Raw genomic sequence first — 19664 nt, 5'->3', positions numbered from 1 at the left:
AGCTGTCAATGCGATATAGGCATTACGTTGGCCGGGCACGACGGCCAAAACCCCGATATCGCTAGCGGGCCATGTGTGCACGCAGCGCGCTCAGGTTTGATCCGGTCAACTAATGAACTGTAATCCTGTAATAATGAGCAGACAGAACCGGCACGCATCGATAGGTTTTAGTTTTGGCCTTGTAGGCGAGGACCGTTTCCAAGGGGGTGGATGCTCACATGCAACTCATACTCCTTTAAACTCCACCATAAGATACGAGAAAATCAATAAATTTAATCACAAATTTCAGTCGCCCGGCGCCTCCAGCACTATATAAAACTTAAAATCATTATATTAATTTTAAAACAATATAAAATTAAGCTGGGTTCATATGATATTTAAAATTTATTGTAACATTAGGTATTCATTGAAGTAGCAACCCCAAAAACAGACAATTCAATCGCTACCACAATCATAGAGGAAACATTGTTATATGTATAACACCGCGTTAATCGATTTTAATTAAAAGACGAGGGTGCACTAGCATAGGGTGTAATTATCAAAATAGCATTTGCTATTAAACTAAGCGTAACTGCATTACTTGCAATCCCTAGATATCGTCACAACAAATAGCAACTAACAAAAACAAACAAAAACGCATTAATCCCCTTTAATATTTTAACAAAATCTATATCTATCTGCATAGTAATAAATTGAAATACCTGACATAACCGTAGTAAATTTAACTATGTAATTTATGTAATGTTTAACGGCACAATTTGTTTTTATTTAAAGTTTTAAAATTTACGGCGCGCTAGATCCGCGTACAAAGCTCTTTTAAAGCTCTCGCAGCTCTGGGAGACTGCCGGCGAGCAAACAAGCGCGACGCTATCGAATGATAAATAGACGAACGCATTAACGTGATGCGCGCGAGGGATGTTTTATTGCCGGCCTGTAACGCCAGCACCAACGCAGTAACAGGTTGGGAAAGAATCTCGCGCGCCGGTTGATGAACTTAAGTTGTCACTTTCAGCATAAAATATTCCGGACGTAGTGGTAACTCAATTTCATTGCATTAAATAAAATTGCTAAACATTTCATCATATATAATTTGATTTATAAAAATATAAAATATGAAATTATAGATGAATAGAAATTAGTTGAATTTACAATAAAAAAGTCATAATATTATGTTTCGTTTGGTATAAGAATAAGTATGCAAACAATTTGAAATATTACGAGCACAGCACACTTCTCGAGGGCGGAAGGTTCAACTATGCGAGCGTGCAAAGTGTTAATGTTAACTATGATGACAAGTGGAATTGCGTCGAGCCCCCTCAGGTGTATAATTATGCTCCGACCCACGCGAGGCGTTCGCGCACGAGTTGGTTCCAACTAAATAACTTAATAACTAGCGAACTGATGGGAGTGCAGAGATAAAAGTAAATGGTGTAGGCTTTAATGGGTTATTTTGTAGATTGCAATAAGTTATCACGATGAAATATCATAAACACCTAATTAAAATGATTAATATAATTTAAATTAAACAAAAATTTTGAGAAATATTAACTATCAAAACAAGTGATGGAACTTTAACAGTTTTATCTTTATTATTGTGAGTATACAATGAGTTTGTTTAGTTTTAGCTGGATTATGTAGGTTTTACGACTAGAATTGCGTGTTAAGCCTTGAAATTCGGTTCAAATGCGTCTGGCATCGCACGCTGAGGAAATTTAATTATAAACGTTGCATTGTGCGGCGCGTCGGGCGCGTACTTGGAAATTGAATGCGGTTTTCCTCCGCCTAAACAGACGTGGCATCGACGTGGCCCACCCTTGCGCAATCACACAAGGTACACAGTAATTGCTTCATTTAGTTTTACCGCAGCGGCGGCGTCACGGAAACGCTCAAACATGTGCATTAGAGTCGCGGTGCCGAAAGCTTGCGAGGGGTTTGAATCGAGAGGAAACCGTGCATGCGAGCTTTTGGCGTATTCGGTGTATTGTTTGGCAACGCTTCGTTGTTCAGTTTGACCCTCTCGAGTGGAAGCACGGGTTTGTGTGTCGCCTTGCCGCGAACATGTCATCGACAGGTCGCATTGCCGAGACGAAATAAAATACGTTTTCTCGTCGAAGCAGCTTTCGTGGCGCTTTGTGTCCGCTTGTTGCCGAAAAACTTTCAGGTTCCGCCACTCACGACTCATTCTCGTCACCGCGTTCCAAGCTTTTACGTCAAGTTTTCACGTTTACTTCGCGCAATTCACCAATCGAACGCCGTCGCTTTGGCGGCTTTGGCGCACGCTTCGAGTGTAGTTTTCTTTCGAGCCGAGTGCCTCGCAAGTGTGTGAGTACGACTCAAAGTCGGCGATAAAAGTGGAAGCGGACGAAGAGAGCCATCAACGAAAATATCGGACCGAGGGTAGAAGCGATTGTTTGCACGAGGAATTGTTTGCCTTCTAATGTGAACAAGCGGAGATGTGACTGTCGGTGATGGTTTGACCAAAAGATCCAGTCCGGAGTCCTAAAAATAAAAACTTTCCAACTGATAAATTATTATTGGCCAGCGACCACCGCAAACAGTAAGGCCACCAACTTTTCCAACAATTCGTAAATTTTCTACGATTTCTCCAATTTCTGCGCGAATTTCTGCACGACCGAAACAAAGGAGATAAACTGCATTATTTATACCTTCGCCTTGAGGTGAAGGCGCCGGGCGCAACCAAAAAGTTCATAATTGTATTTATTATACATATATAAGCAGCCACTTTATCATGATACCTACGAGGATGCGAGCGTGCTAAGATAAGAAACTTTCACTTGTATTATAAAATATTGCAACTACTTTATCAAGCTGTCAGTTTCAAAAAGGAGAATGCAAGAAATATGCGCGCATAGACGCAAGCCCGAGGGAAGCCCACACCATGCTACCAAAAACCACCCCCTCACAACCTTCCCTTCTCTTTTCGGAAGCATTGAGCATTGAGCATCAACAGCGCACACGAAAGAAGACAAACGCGAACGCTCCCTCCGAATAAAAAGCAATCTAGTTGGGAAGCTGGAAGTCAAAGCTGGCTGGATGGAAATTTGATTTCATTTTTCGAGACGCACCGGATGATAACATAATTACGTTCCATTTGCTGCCGGATGAGCGAAGCGAGCGTACGTTTCCCCGCCCATTCCCAAAATATCTTTACCATGCTCACAATAAAGGAAAAAAATGCCGCCCCCATGCCACTCATCGTATTGTATCATAGGATATTGACTGCAAAGATATGAATTGTTCAGATATCAAACGATAAATTGATTCGTATGAATATTTTATTTGTTCGGCTTGCCACTTTTTGGATAAACGAGACGAGCCAGAGACAACTGGGGCTTGCTGGCACGGAAGCGGGAGCAAACAGAGAGGAAGCAGAAATAATAAGCGCGATGATGAGCTGTTTGCCTTTATGGTGCGCGAGCAAGCGTGCCGTCGGCGCAAATTGGCGACGCTATCGATGAGATGAGCGGCGCGTTGTTAAAATGTGATTTATCTCGTTTCGTTTCCATCCCGGCGCGTGTAATTGCCTCACACAGCAATTTCACTTGACTTTTACGCCTCACGTCAATAATCGTTACTGCCGACAGAGACAACACAGAAACATCAACTCCACTTGACAACATTCACTTAATTCTTTTAATAAGTCAAGGTTTTCAAATTTACAAATCCTGTTCAATCATATTGACAAATAAAAACTGTTTTTTTATTAATAAGTTTGGTGGGTTATGATGAAATTTTGCATATGCGAAATTAAATTTTGCCCTAAGCATGCCAATCGCATTTTTGCTGTTTCGGAGAAGCTTGGTAAGAAGATTGGAGTTTATCGCGTCAGCAAAATATTGTCTCGAGGCAAAAGCAAGCGCAATGCAGTTCGTCGCCGAAGGACCTCTCGAAGGACTCGAAACGTTTACTGCGAGCGGCGTAGAGTGGGCTCGCCCAAAGTGGGAAGTTAGTTCCCGCGACGGCACTCGCACATGCCAATGACATCGTTTAATTACCGAAAGTGTACCGACGGCGCAGGCAAAGCCAGCCCGACTAAAAGATATTGGATAAAAGTTAAATTGGATATAAAGTTGAGAATATTAAGCGCGCGAGCGACGCGACGAGGAAGAGCTTGATATCGACGACCATCACCGCCGACAAATACAGTTCAGACGCGCGCCCTTTCGAGTTTCTCCATGGGATGGATGCATGCAATATTAATGAGCGCCAACGAAGCGAAGAGACGCGCACCTCGGTTACAAACCCACCGCGGGTTGTTATTCTATGTAAATGATTCGACCTGCAGGTTGCAAATGAGGTGATGGTGATGCCGCCCCCATGGCACCGCTATGCAGATGATGTGTACTCAGTCATTAGGCGCACTTGAGCGTTATGTTTGCCTTGGGCTTCACTTCAACCCACGACCGGCCGAAGACCAAAGCGCACCCACTTTCCCACTTTGCCGCCGCCATCATCGCCACTCTCGACAATTCACTTTGGCCGAGGCGTGCGTCTCGAAAAGGCATCCAGCGAAATAAAATAAGTAAAAAATTCATTTCGCGGCATTCATGAATACGTTTTAAATAATAATCCGTTCAAACCGCTTACACTGGTTGAACGTGGCCAAAGACGGGTAGGGAGGTGGTTTCTGGCCGCGAGCGATCATTTTGTATGCCGATGATAATAAAAAGCGTAGAGACGCTGCTCCGGCGGCCGCCTAATAACCCGACGCGGTCGCGGACGAGAATTTCCAATTTTGAGCCGATCCTATTACCAACCACCCCCTCCGGCAACGCCCGCCGCGAGATTCCGCGCGATGTTAATTGAATTTCCAAAAGCCCAACTCCTTTTATATTTACATAATAATTTTAGCATTTTCAGCGTAAACTCACACAAAACAAAATTTCTATACACTATTTGAACGTATTCATATATTATAGTAGAAAAAACAAAATTAATTTCGAAATATTTGTTATATAAAGCATTTTTATAAAATCCGGAATGCGCTGGCATTCATAAGCTGTCATTCGCACTTGCTTCTTTATTTAAACGCGGCGAGATTTTAAATTTTATTAAAAAAAAAAAAAAAAAAAAAACTCGGCGCCTTTCACGACTTAATGGCACATTCCAGCCAGATTTTGCTAAAAAAATGCGAGATTTTTTTTTGTATAAAATTAGTCAAGGAAATGTTGATAAACACAAGTTGGGAGTCTTGTTATCGTTGTGCGTAGGGCATTCAACACGTTTGTTGCCGTCGGCGGACAAGGATCCTGTCTTGTTTCGAAAGCCCCGCGGGGCAGCAACGAGGAACAGGAGGCAGCGTGTCGGACACGTTTATAAAGAGATTCATAATTAATGCTAACGGCGACGACACGGAAAGGTAAATTAATAAAACGGCAAAACAACGTCGTGGCGCGTTGCTGTAATTAGCACATCACGAGGGGAAAATAAACAAATCTACCTATCCGCACACAAAAATTTAACGTGAAAAGTCCTATTTCTACAGGTAGATTTATTTTTATTTCTTGTGTATTTTGTTTGTTTTTCTTTTACTTGGAAATATTTTTTCCTCCGGATGTTTACGGATTTTATTTCGCGCATGTTTTCAGCGCGGTAGTTTGTCAAGTTTGTTTGCCCATAATTAATTCCCCCGGAATACGCGTTCGTGTTGACTTACCGGCATAGTTTGGCTACCGTGCAAGCTATTAATGGCCGCCTGCGCTTCCTGATGCGAGCTGAACTTCACGAAAGCACAACCTGAAACAAGCAAAAAATTCGAGCGTGATTTTTTCAATATAACCAGATATACATCGTTAAAAATATTTCAGGTCTACAAATAAGATAAAAATGCTGCAGAACAGGCGTATTTTTGTGTATTGCACAGCAGCGACAATAAATCACAATACGCAACATCCTCGACATCCTGATTCATAATTCAATCGTAATTCAATCGCGATCTCGGATGAGATACGAGCCGTGAAATGTTCGCTTTCGACTCGGCACGTGGCACAGTTACAGCGTGACTCGAACGGGTATAAAATTACTTTACGTTTCTCGGTTTCGGGTTTCCTCCGTAGCTTTGCAAGGACTCGCTGGGATATCAATATTCAGTGCGCGTGGTGCGATCGCGATCTCGATGGAGAGAACGATGATGCGTGCTCACACATCACAAATCGAATGGGATAGGATAAACGGATTTAAAACTACTGATTTTACACTTAAAAAGAATCTATTTAAACGTAACGTAACTTCAAACTTATTTTTTCTAAAGTAGAATATAAAACTACGATAATATCTTTAGTTAAATTTACTTGAAAATGGGAACATGTCATAATTGCAAAGTAAAAGTATGAAAACAAACATGAAGCTCTCGTTCGCGTCCGGAAAATATGATACCTACGTTGATAGCGAGTAAACATTGATTCGAAGTACTTTGCGCTCATCATCGTTCATCATCATCGTGCGGAGCGCGTTATTATTATTACGCCGCGTGTAAACCAACTGTTAGCAATGTTTACACGTAATAAATAATTTAATATCGCGGCAGTGGATGTGTGCGTTAGCACATTCTCATTGTCAGTGAGTAAACTGCGAATGTGAGTGTTATAAATACATGTTTTATGTGTGAGAATGTGTGCAATAATAATCATGATGATAAAGCAATAACGCTGATGGCTACGTATACGTACCGCACGCGTCGAGCGCAGTTCTATTAAAGATTAAAAATGTACACATCGCTAACAAGTTTGACTGACAACATGCTCATAATAAAACCATGAAGACAACACAGCGGAAATACATTCATAAATGAAATTACATTTTACTTCCGAATCATGTTGATAACTATTTTTGATTAAGAAGTTGTCAATTACTTAATTAATGTTTGTTTGGTTTTCCAGAATATTGTATGTGATGAGTGTATTGTTGGTTTGATAAATGAAATTCAAACAATTAAAATTATGTAAGGATGTAAAGACAAGAGGCTTCCTTCAATTCGATTTCTTTTTGGTCTGGTTCATTCAACTGCTTCCTTCCCCGATGGTCGGATCGTGCGAATGATTGTGTGCAACCCTTATTACCAAAGGGACAATTTGACTACACATTCGGACCTTGCTCCCCGCCTCAACTGTCGCCGGGCATCCACTATCGATCTCCCAATTCCCTCCACGGCGACTCAATTTCTCCGTTGATAAAAGTCGACGAGGCATTATTTTCGCCAATCAGCCATAGTGATGATCATCACGATCGGAAGCGGCGCGGGTAGTTACGTTGTCACTATGGACGAAATAGTTCCATTGAAACAGCACCAGAAACAGTTGAAACCAATTCGGACAAATTCTTAGAGATCCCTAAGATTTTCTTAGTGTTTCTTACTATTGCTTTCGGATTTTTGCGAATCTTGACGCAAGTCGTAATGAAAGATAGCTAACGAAAATGGAGGGCAATAAGAAATTTTCCGCTGAATAAGAAATCTTTTCTTTCTTCACAAACCCAATAGTACTATTACTACCATTACTAACTCTCGGATCAAGTTCATTATCAGACTGACGACAATTAATCGCTGGTTTCTGCCGTTTCCTTCACATTCGCAAGGAAATAATCATCACTAAGGATTTATATTGATCTGAAATTTTCGTTTTATTTCACTATTTATCTTTATTAGATAGTTTGACATTATCAATGATTATAATGATTATTTTTAATTATTTGAACGTTACAGTGATCAACATGAATCAATAAATAATAAACACATATTATTTCTTGGAGATGAGGTGCTGGTGGGCAGACTTTGACGGCGGGGTGGTTCAGTGGATTTTGGATGTAAATTGATTCCGAAACGCGAGCTTTCGCGCTGCGAACTTTCGATCGTTGCGTAAATACAATTTAAATGCAAATTATCCTGCTGTAGGACGTACGATGAAAGTGAGTGCGTATTCGTTTATTCTTCACAGGGTTAAAGAAAATCAGCGAAAAAGTTGCAAAATAATTAATTTTTAAAGAAAATTTTAAATATCTGCATAAGTTTAATATAAATTGAACTTCTAATAATAAATCATCAAATGCTTCTAATGTTGTCATCAGGAGACATTTGTTAATTACAAAAATAAATGTTCTGGTTGAGCCTTAAAATTAAGCAATTAGAAATTCATACTTTGAACATTTTGAAAAGCTCTTCGGCGGTAATTAGGATTTGCGAACAAAGTGAGAGAGCGTCGATACCAGCACCAGAGGGGTAGATATTCGGCATTCGGTATGCTACATCCTCAAACTGGCGTGTTCCACGTTTATGTTCCATATTCGCGCGCCCTTTGCACGCTCCTCAATTCGAAATTTCAAAGTCTAAAGTCTAGCACAGAGCAAGTAATCAGATAGATAGTAGGTGTGAGCAAGATGCCGCCGTCATAGACAAGGAGAAGACTATTTTGAGTGGCTCAGGGCTATACAAAGCGTCAAAACGCCCTTGTGCCCCATCCGGTTTCATCCAGTTCACCCGTTTAGGCAAGCGGGGTGAATACACGACGGGAGTACAATTTGATGCATGAATTGAACTCGGCTTGTGAGCTCAATATTCACGGATGCAAATGAAGTCGACGTGATATTAAAAAAAAAGTAAAAATCATGATTTTATTTGACCGACAACACAAATATTAATATACCATTAGTACTAATTGATATTGTTTTCCAACTGCAGCAGAATCAATTGATTGTGAAATGATTATATTTTTGATTTGAGTGTGTTCCGCGAATCATACTCTCAAATTAAAAAATTAACATTTCATTTGGTAAATTTTCCATTTGTTTAGCTTGCGCTCCGAATGGAAATAATTAAAATCGCACGGCGAAACGAATAAATATTAAAATTACAAAAACAATATTGACCATGTAAATAAATACGGCGCGGCCGAGTGTGGCTGAGTGGAACATCGCGTATGAAATTGTAATTACACATTCGATAACGAATCGTTCGGAGGTGCATCGCGCGCTCGTCATAAGCCATTCGTTTATTCGCCATTTCCGCCTCCCTCAACCCCACACGCGGTGCCGCAGAGCGAGCTTTACGCTCGAATAAATGCGATCGCACGCACACACGAAACTCAACGATGCGAAGCAAAAAAACAAGACTGAAAACTGAAAAAAAAAACAAGCAAAAACATGAAATAAGCTCCGCGTCTCACGTTGCCTTCATTTCACAAACGTATTCGTCTGTTTTATGCACGTTCGCTTCGTTCGGAAATATAATTCGCGAAAGATTAGTATAATGCTGATGGACGTTGGCGAGCATGTTCATTTTTGTCGAATTAATTTTGCATTGGGATTTGTTTTGATCCTGTACTACAGCAGTTGCGTCCCGAAACTCCGTTTACGCTCTATTAGTATCAGGAGAAAATTGTGGAAATTGAAAAACATTAAAAACTCCAGCAAAATATGTTGGGACATGTGAACATTTATCCTTGAATTATTTAGAAGTAATATCGGATTCTACGAAAAGAAGCAAAAAAGTAAAATGAATTTATGTGCTTCGATCAATATTTAAAGTATATAAAATTTTATCTCTTATATTTTATGCTTTAAAAATTACTTTCGGCTCATCTTAGGAATTTATTAAGATTGGAACCGGTTACTTCACCCTTCTTTGGTTCTTTGCTTTTTGAATCTTAGTTTCGACCCCTCCTCTGACGCTCGTTTCTGCCTGCTATCATAAAGTGCAACTAAGAGTTTAATAAAAGTTTAATTAGAAATTTTCCTCGTAACTTAAAATTAACTTTAATCGCCCGTAGTGTACTCTGTTTCACTAACCTACTCGGCAGCGCGCCCCAAGCTTGGAACCGATTTATTGCGACTATTATTTTTATTATTTAACGCCGAGGAAGCGCGCGTAATGCGGTTTTAATTGCCATTCGTAATTTTTGCATGCAGCAAATCCACGTTCTACCTGCGTTTTAGATTCGAGACGCTTTTAAGATGCGTTGCTGCGCATGCACAAAAAAATTGATATCAAAATTTCCGAGCTTGTTATTTTACTCTGGCGTCGTTGTTATATACTTGTATATTTTTTGCACTTTGTTTGTTTTGCGAGCCGAAAGCAACAGGATTTGCCTTCACGCTTCGCGAAACTTTTAAAAGCTTAGCAACGCACGTGCAGAGGCGGTTTCCCTCATTTATGCGCAGAGTAAAGACCGTCGGTGAAAAACGCTAAAAGGAAAATTGCGCCGCGTGTTTCGGCGACTCGATTTGTAAATAAATAAGTAGAGGGTTGACGCATTTAGAGTCCGTCACTTTAAGTTTCCGTTCTGCTCGTCGTCCTTCGTGCACACGTGAGTTCATCTCGGGATATACCTTCGGGAGCGTGCGAGTCGAGCACGACGGCGTCGGGAACTTTTAAATTCAGACGGTTTAAAGTCCCGCGAGCATCGAGTTTCAAGATCCACCAAAGGTGTAATACATTCTAATACCTATTGCAGGAGACCGAGCGTCGGGAGACAACGTTCAGGGGGCACAATAACACATCACTCGTGACAAATGTAAACAAGTGACACGAGACTTGCAAGCGAACACTCAGAGACATCAGAGACATGTAAATACATGTTGAACTTACGCTTTTCTTTTCTTTTTTTGTGCCAGTAAAATCTTTCGATCAACGTGAAAGTTTATAGAGCTATTTGATAGCAAACCAAAAACGTTTTTCTTTTAGAAAATAATATCTATACACCATTAGATTAATATCTTTTGGATGGTAATTTGAGTGTTTGTTAATGTAAGAAGTAAAATGTTGATTTACCTTTGCTGGCACCGTCGGGTCCTCGAAGAATAGTACACTCCTCTATTGTGCCGAAAGGTGCGAACAGTTGTCTGACATCCTCTTCTGTCTGTTGTTTGCTTAGCATTCCCACGAACAGCTTTCGATCTGCGGAAGGAAAACAAAACGAGATAGCTATCATTAGTACGTGCGTGGTAACTGAAGACAAGAGGAAACAAGAAGGCGGGACTGGGAGCGTACGCTCATCTAAACGTTTCTTTGTAACGAACATAGATAGTAAACATGTATCAAAAACTAACGTAAACAAGTAAACAATAACCTGAAAAAAAACAAAAATGAGGATTAGATTAGGATGAGAACACAAGGTATTTAAAGATTCTAATAAACGGAAAGACGAGTATTGACTGATATTGACACTCAAAGGAACTGTGTGCGTAGATGGGGTTGAAATATTGAAGCAGGATAACGTCGGATCGATGTTATAAGCGAGACTTTGACGCTCCGGATGACTGGATGCCTGGAAGCAGACTCGCAAGGATTTTCGTGGAAGGATGAGCGGGAGTAATTGGATCAAACTCGCTTTCTAAATCAAGGGGTTGTTTCTCGGACGGCAGGCGGAGATGCGTCGAGGTGGAGTGGTATGAGAAGTGGCGCAAAACTGATTCGCGACGTCCTCTTCCGTTTTATTCCGCTCGGCGCACATCGTTCATCTCACCTCCCTCGACCACCCACTTCCTGCCATCGAAAACAGTCGGCGGAACTCAAAAAAGTTGGATTATAGGGATAATCATTAAAATAATTCGCGAAAAATAACATTTCAAAATGATATGACAGAGATACACTGAAATATCGAACTCAACGTGTGTCACATTCATTTAAAAAGGGAGCAAGACAGTGCTTTCTAGCTGATATGGTATTGCTGCTTGCACATTTTTTATTGACGCTGCGCGCAACAATAGTTTTTCTATTTTTGGTAGCGATACTTACCCTATAGAATGCAACACATATATTTTTAATGTTAAGTTTGTTAAATTGTAGTTTATGGAAACTATTCAAAGAGTAAATATTTGTGTTGCATTTTCTAAAATTATTATAACTTTGCTTTACATCATCACTCCGATTAACGACATAATAAATATAACAATGAAAACGCACTAGACACTTATAAAGGTATACAACGGCTAGACATAACATCGAAACGAACGAGCTGTTGCTTGTGTACGGGCCGCATTCCTCGCACCCGGGCTCACTCTGTGTAACACGTTTAAATACGAGTAAGTGTACGTTTTTTGGCAACAAGAAACAATCGCAACTACAACAGTTTTGCTCTAATACGCACGACACTGGTCACATGTTACATGTCACATGATAAATGCGCCAAACACATCGAGTGGTTCAAGTGGAGCAGGTTGTAAGGATGTAGGAGTAAATAAAGGGCGATTGGATGTGGTAGTTGAGGGTGTAGCGCTGTGTGGCGTTTTACCTGCGAGCAGGGCCCTACATCCAGGTGACGCCGCCGGAGCTGCCGGCCGCCATCGCGAGCTCTGCGATTCGCAACAGAGACACACCGAGGGTCGGCGCGGCTCGCGAGCGCTTTCCCGGTGGGCGGGTGTGTGTGCCGCAGAAGGGCGCTCTCTAACCTGCCGATTGATAACAATAAATGCGATGATGTGTCTGGTAGCAACTTTTTATTTAGGGTGGTGTGAAAGACGTGTGTGGACTTTTGTTTGCTATAACATTTCGTCTGTTTTGTGTTTTGCTGCTTTTGGCAGATAGAAAAACGTCTTTGTTAGCAGGTGTACGTTGGAAACTGTCGATTTTGCACATTTTTGGCAGTTTTTTTGTTGCCGGCTGAGCTTAAGTGAAGTCGAAGGAGTCGGAAAAGTGGAAGAAAACGAACAATGCAATCGACGTCCCATTTAGGAACGACTTAGGAGGTTATTACTGTCGCGCAGCCATTCGGAGTTATACAGCCTGTAAAGAGGGAGATAAGGTGCGGAACGTTTTTATGTCGAACGGAGCCGACTTCATAAATGCAAAGATGCCGCGCGCGCGTAGAGACAAAGAAAGAGACATCGCTCAGCCGGGGGGCTAAGAAATGAAGCCGGGCCGCGGATTCAATTCCGAGTCCGGTCCAAATGGACAAATGTTCCCGATGTTCCCAAACAAATCTGATCGTCAGACGGCGATAAAAGACACAGCCCGGCCAAAGCCGCCATTCGCTCACACTCACACACAGAAAAACACACGAACGAGCCGTTATGATTATGTGCAACCCGCACGACGATGAGCACTGGCGTTTTCCCTCATTATTATTCCAAGATAACGCGATTCGAAACAAAACCGTTCATCTTCTTATCGCGAGCGGTAAGAACAAAATCAAGTTTGATTTAAAAAATGACAAAAATATATAATTAGTGTTAAATCTCTATTAACTCGATGTATTTATTTCGGAAAATGTTGAAATTTTGCAAATAATTGTTATTTGAAGATGCCTTTAAAGTTTTCAACTGATGAATATGCGAATATTCCAGTATTCAGCCACTCTGCACAAATTTCGAACGTTTTCATCGCCCAAAAGTTAACTCGGAGTTTGCCTGCTTTCATTGAGACGCAAGCGACACACTCTCTCAATTTACCGTTCTAATCTCGAGACGAATATTATTCACTTTGCAGTCGCGCTTCCCGTCGGCGCCTCGCATTCATCACGCAGCAGCACCAGGTGGAGGCGCCGGGCTTCGCTAAACGTGTTGAATGTTGTTGAATTGAGTGCTCTCCGCCGTGATGAAAGGAATGCAAGTGACAATCGACTGAATGCAGGTATTTACATCAATCAGAAACACTTGTCTCATCCAACCGCCAAGACTGAATTAAATTGCAAGTGATAAACTTTGATTCAAGTCCAAAATAAAACAAAAAGTACCTGCGTGTTTTAGAAATTTCATGGCAAAGTTCAATTAATTACGCTGCGTGACGCGTAGCCAACAAATAAATTCAAGATTTTATCAGCATAGGCGTTTAGCGATTATTATCACATCCGCTTTTCACTTTCCACCCTGCGCAAGCAAAATTGCCCTCAAACATAAGTATCGAACGTTGTAAAATGTTATCAGGTGCGTTATTAAATGTCCCACAATGATATCAGATGTTATAAAATATTAGCCGGGCTTCGGCTGGATCAGAGTTCTAATAAAAATCATGTCTCGATGTAAGTTGCATTAATATGTAACTGGTTTTCAGCGGCCGTAAAATCCGACTGGTACCTTCCAACACATAAATAATAAATAATTCAACCCGAGGACCAAAAATTCTCTCGTAAAACACAGGTCGTGTGCCTCCACGTAAAAGTAATAAAACTCACCTCCGCGGTTTTCACTGTCCGCTGGTTTCACTTGGATGGGGCGGTTCATCTGCAACAACAAGCCATCATTAGCATAAACGTGCGAGACGCCGGACAGAACAATAAAGCACAGGATGATATTTTATACGGCGCGCATAAATTTATTTGCGAGTGCAGCGCGCGTTCAACTTTATGCCGCCGTTAAAGTTGATAAAAGTTCATAAAACAAATCACAGGCCCGAGTAAGTTTCGCAATCGCATACGGCCAGCGGATATAATTAAGTTGACAGTCAATTAGGTTGACATGTGAATATCATCCAATATTACAATATCAAATTTTACCCTTATTAGAGAATCGAGTTTTGTGCATAAATGGACAAAAATTAGATTTTGATGTTGTTTTTAGACTCACTGTACTCGAGTGAAATTTGATAAACGTGCAAACTTCACTATCCATTAGGAAAATTTTGTATTATGATTGGATTATGGGCATAATTCAATATGCACGTATAAAACAGCAAATTTGCGTGGCGCAACAAATGCAGGCGGCGCCAGAGGCGGCACTAGCGTTAGCTCTACGAGCAAAATCAAACAAGTGATTTATTTCACGGAAATATTACTAACTCAATTAGCAGTGTTGTTAATATGTTGTATTTAAAGTATTACACCACTTACAACAATGGGCAAGTCGAAAGGAATCGACCTGACCGCTTCTAGTACTTGCACCATATGGATATTCGGTTGTTTGAACCTGTTCCAAAAAGTGTCTTCAACAAGTAGGTATTTTAACAATAATTTTAACAAATTAATAGGGATTATTATACACTTTGTTACACAATAATTGTTTAACTTTTCTTCTTATGTAGATTTTTTTTAAACTTGTTATTTTGATTTTAATAGTTAGTGGTTATTTTGGACGTGTTGCAAACGACGTGACAAATGTTAGCGTTGACAGTCTTTTCGGGGATGTTTGGTCGTAATGCGCAGTAGCTCAGCGACGGCGAATGAACGAACGAGGGAGGCGGCGGTTCGGTGGCGTGGCGTACGCACGGCTGGCTGGTCGGCGACGTTCTGCCGCCGCGTCGCGCGCTCCTCAACTCGGAACCCTAGCGTGCGTGCGTGGATGCGCCGGGCGATGAGCGCACAAGCACCTCTTTCTTCTTCTCCTCCCTCCAGTTGGAGATGGATGGCACCAAACACACGCACTTTCTCGCTGCGATCACTCAGCCTTATGCAACGCTCGGGACGTGGACAAACAGAGACTCAATCATCGATCCAAAAACACGAATATAATCTACCAGTCCGTCTAAGTTAGTTAGTGGGTCTGTGGTAGTAGTGGTAATATAGTAATATTATTTCATATGCGTTGTAAAAAATAGTCGCAGGGTTGCACCAGGGGGAGATGTACACGTGTGTAGACGTGTGTGTATCTAGGGTTGTCTCGACGACCCTACGGTCGGTCGGTCGTCGGTCGAGTTATTAAGTGCTTTTCCCTCGCTAAAGCGCGCACGAGGACAAATTACATTACTGACCTGTTCGCTTGCGCCCCGAGTTTGCGTTAACGCTAAAACGCCAGTAATGCACTCGAGTACTGCGAAACGACAAATCGCCCGATCGACAAATTCACAATGCTTTCTATCATTTTAAAAATGTACTCAAAAACGATCCGTTACTTTACAATACATGCACCAACACAACAAATACTTATTAAGTAAACATTGAACATGGAACAAAAACATGAAACATTAAATTTACGTCACTGTCGGTATTTTGTTCTGTCGAAGCAAAGTTTGAGATTAAGAGTTCAAGAAGCGATTACGTCGGAAGTTTTGTAGTCCAATTGGGTTGATTTAACTGTTTCCATCGCGGTTTATTTTGGCTGGTTTCTAGATTTGGTACGAGTTGTACATTCTTATTCTGGTTCATGGTTGATTCTCGAGTGCAACATCTCGGTTATGACCTCGTGCACCCTCCTTTCACATTTATTGTGTCTTACGACCCACCCTTCACTCAAACATATCTCTGTTTTCTTTTAACTTATATATTTCTCTGTTTTACTATTTTTTGATGTTGGACTTTTGGGTTTTCAAGCTTTACACTACTTGCCTTGGAATACTCTCTTTTGAGAGGGTGAAACATAGAACGTGTTGCAAGATTGGTCATCGACCTTTTTGTAATTCCTTTGAATCAATCCAATAAAATAATAAATGTAACCAAGCCGAAATTAATTAATTCCTAATATTTTAACTGTTTTAAATAGTACAAAATTTGTAGGGGTGAATAATCCTTAAATTTTCCAGGGATTGCAATGAGCGATGAGCACAGCAACCGAAAACAGTTCACTTGCGGTGGAAAAGCGGTGGGGAAACGACGCAAACGTGAGATTCTCGGGTACATTGATAGATGCTGTGCAAGGATAATTAATGTTGTAATTTGTTAAACAGCCCCGCCAAGAAGCGTCATCTTGTAATTTAGAAACATGAGCTAAAGCAAGAACAGAAATAAAAACAGAAATTCATAGCAATGTAAACACAAGTTGCAAGACGAGGAGTTTGTTAAGCATTTTTAAGCTGACTACTACCAATATATTATTGAAGCTAGATATTAAAATTTAAATATTTATTATTAATTTAAAACATGCTAAATATGACATATTCGTATTCCTGTTAAAAATTGTGTGTTTTATTTAGCTTTATTATTTATTAATAGATACATGACCAAATCATATAAAACACGGAAAAATATTTTTCGAAATATTGGAATTTGTTTTTATTGTGATTATTTCGTTTGTTTATGCATGTCGTATAAACGAAATAATAACATTCGTTATACTCGTTTTTGGGCGTCGGGTGTAAAGAGTTTGTAGGGCGAGGGTCGCTTTGCACGTTTTGGCGTTTTCGGGCGGCGCGCCTCGAGCATTCGTTCGTAATTGGTTTAATTTCGAATTGAACAGGTTTTCGTCCTCGCGTGTCCTGGCTGGCAACGCGTGCGCACTCTGCAAATGCGTTCTTTCAATAAAAGTGCAAATAACGCAATCTAAACTAGTTTATTTTACCACAAACAACAAAATATGAAAAACGGTTGTTTTTTGTAATTTCATGGAAGAGTAAAATGTCTTTGAATTGAATTTTTGTATTGTTTGAATAAAAGTGTGGCTAGATTGCATAAAGTGGTATAAGTGAGATAAATAGAGGAGGGTGGTCCGAGGCTGCTTCTGGGTGGAATTAAAGTGGAACGTGCCCCCTGACCGCATCACGGGCTTCGCGGCCGACACGTCCCACGGCGATCGCACCAAACGTGATGTCATCCGCCGTGGGGTCTTAGCGCGCCCCGAATTTAAGCCCATGCGCCGTGTCAACAGCGCCTGCCTGCTACAGCGCGAGGAAAACCGCCGAATTCGTTCCGGGAATAATTAAAATCAATTAAGCGAATGCCAAATTGAATATTGAAGTTGGCGGGCAGCCTAAGACCCCCGGCTTCTCGGAAGCTTAGCGTCGAGATCTTGGGATCGGCGTTATTTATTTATAAGAAAGCGTTTGGCACTTTCGCCAAGCGGCAAAAACACACATCGATTGCGAAACGAACAGGAAAGTTTGGCGCAAAGTTCATAGGGCGACCGCCTCGCTCTATACGTGACCGATCTTGCGTCTCGCGGGAATCGCGCGCCCGAGATTTCCCCCGATGAAACTATTTTTCGCGCCTCGCGGCTGTGGTAGTGGTCGCTGTAAAGTTTAGTAATTCCTTCGCTCAAATCATCCATCATAAGATCGGCACAACACGTTTGCAATTTCGAGGTTTGGAGAATTCCAGGGGTAAAAGTTACTTTTTGCGGGGCAATATATCCAGAAAGGACACAAACATAACACGCAAGGATACGTGTGGACAAACAAAAGTATTAGATTCTTCTCGTTGTACTTGAAAATAGCGATTCTAAAGTTGCTACATTTTTAAGAGTCGTATTTTACATTTCGTATTGAAATGCAAAAAAAAAACTCTCATTCAGATTACAAAAAATAATAACATTTACTAATTACAAAAAATCAAGTCTCAATTAATTTAGGAAGTCTTATAAAAACTTTCGTTCTGCCGTCAACTAACTCTTTGTATTTGGGACTTTATTATGTTCGTTCAGTTGTACTTCTTATATTATGAAATGTTTGTAATTAAAGCATGTCTCACGTCGTGAATCAAAAAAAAACTTGGGCTCAGGCACGCAGCAGTTTCCAGGCGCAACTAGCCGCCGACATTATTGAAGTTTTCTTTACCTCGTGCATTTCTTTAGGTCTGTGGTTACCCTAACGCTGCCCGCCATCACATCGACAAGGAGTCATCTCATGAATTCGTCCTGATGTAACGCACACAGCGCCGCAAGTAATATAACGAGAAACGTGCCCGCGTTGGCGTCGAGGGAATTCGAACGCGCATCTTCGACTCAAATAACAAACATTGTGCGCGAGGCAAGGGCGGCGGCGGCGGCGGCAGCAGCGTGCCCGAATATAGATTTCCCGCTTTTATACATCTTTCTTCGCCGGCCGGGAACTTATTCGACGAGTTGGGTAAACATGTGTTTGTTTGCATAACGAAAATCGAAGAGATTCCTTCCATCTGCGCGCGGGAATCGTCTTCGAACACATCTAAAATTTAGCAAAAATTGAATAAACTGGTGCTTGCCGCACACAAATCAAAATATGCATAGGATTGCAACTAGGTCGACCACTAAACAAACCAATTACGTTGTAAAATATTTTTTAATTATTAAACACTGTTTGTCTCCGCTCGAAAATGCTTACTTGTGTCGTTGAAGCTTTACCCTTGCGTATTTTTGATGCTCGAGCATTACTGCGCCGTACTTAACGTTCCAAGTGTTTCAACCCTCTGAATTATTGTCAGCTGAATCCACCCTTTCGACGCCCTTTCTTTTTACCCTTCTTCAAGTGTCGCGTTCCGCGTGAATGGCATACTTCCGTCCTACCTATAATTTTGTTGATGAATTGCAGAGCATTACCTTAAGTACGCACGTTTTATAGTTATTAAAAGCAACGCACCGCCCAGAAAACTAATTTTGCATTTTTGTGTGTCACGTTCAAAAATTAGGGGATCAATGTGGGCGTCATCAAACCCTCCCGCTTAATTAAGACTTTCTTCGTTGACCGATTTTCAAGTTAACGCGAGCTTAATCAAAGGCTTTTGATGGTTCGAATATTTGCAAGATTGCGCCAGATTAAAATCTCTTTAAAGCGATTTCTTTGCGTTCCACTCGGGCGCGTTCAGGCGGCCCGCATTCGATCATCTGATTGCCAAACATTCGAGTTATTCGAGTTTTCAGTTCATTGCAAACGCAATTCTTTATTATCTACACTTTTATTTCCGAGTGCTGCACCACGCTGACAGGTTATTTTCTAGCACTAGTTTCTATGATTTTTTTTTCTAAACGACTCCCGAATTTAAAATTCGGCAAATGTGCTATTTATATTCCATCCTGTCATCATGTGCAATTCGTCGCTTTTCGTAGACGTGGCGTGCGTGTCGTTGGCAAGTTGCGAATATTTGGAGCGTGCACAGAAC

At 41.1% G+C, this 19664-nt stretch overlaps 1 protein-coding gene across 13 annotated transcripts in view; it reads right to left on the bottom strand.

The window, feature by feature from the left end:
* Positions 1–19664, bottom strand: part of bru3 (bruno 3) — a 179208-nt gene that overhangs the window by 13413 nt on the left and 146131 nt on the right. For 12 of the 13 annotated variants that reach the window (XM_065300330.1, XM_065300331.1, XM_065300334.1 and 9 more), the window contains 3 exons: positions 14121–14169; positions 10781–10906; positions 5678–5757 (listed from right to left, as the gene is read on the bottom strand). In XM_065300330.1, coding sequence (XP_065156402.1) covers positions 5678–5757; positions 10781–10906; positions 14121–14169 — 255 coding nt within the window. Of the gene's footprint in view, positions 1–5677; positions 5758–10780; positions 10907–14120; positions 14170–14774; positions 15156–19664 lie in introns of those variants that run through there. The other variant, XM_065300337.1, reaches the window with a different exon arrangement.

The sequence above is a fragment of the Atheta coriaria genome, unplaced genomic scaffold (genome assembly GCF_025399875.1).
Source record: "Atheta coriaria isolate IRGN ID8LTWV9N9 unplaced genomic scaffold, Caltech_Dcor_3.1 hic_scaffold_4_pilon, whole genome shotgun sequence".
In the NCBI taxonomy this organism is placed as follows: Eukaryota; Metazoa; Arthropoda; class Insecta; order Coleoptera; family Staphylinidae; genus Dalotia; species Dalotia coriaria.
This window is presented reverse-complemented; position numbering and strand designations above follow the sequence as displayed.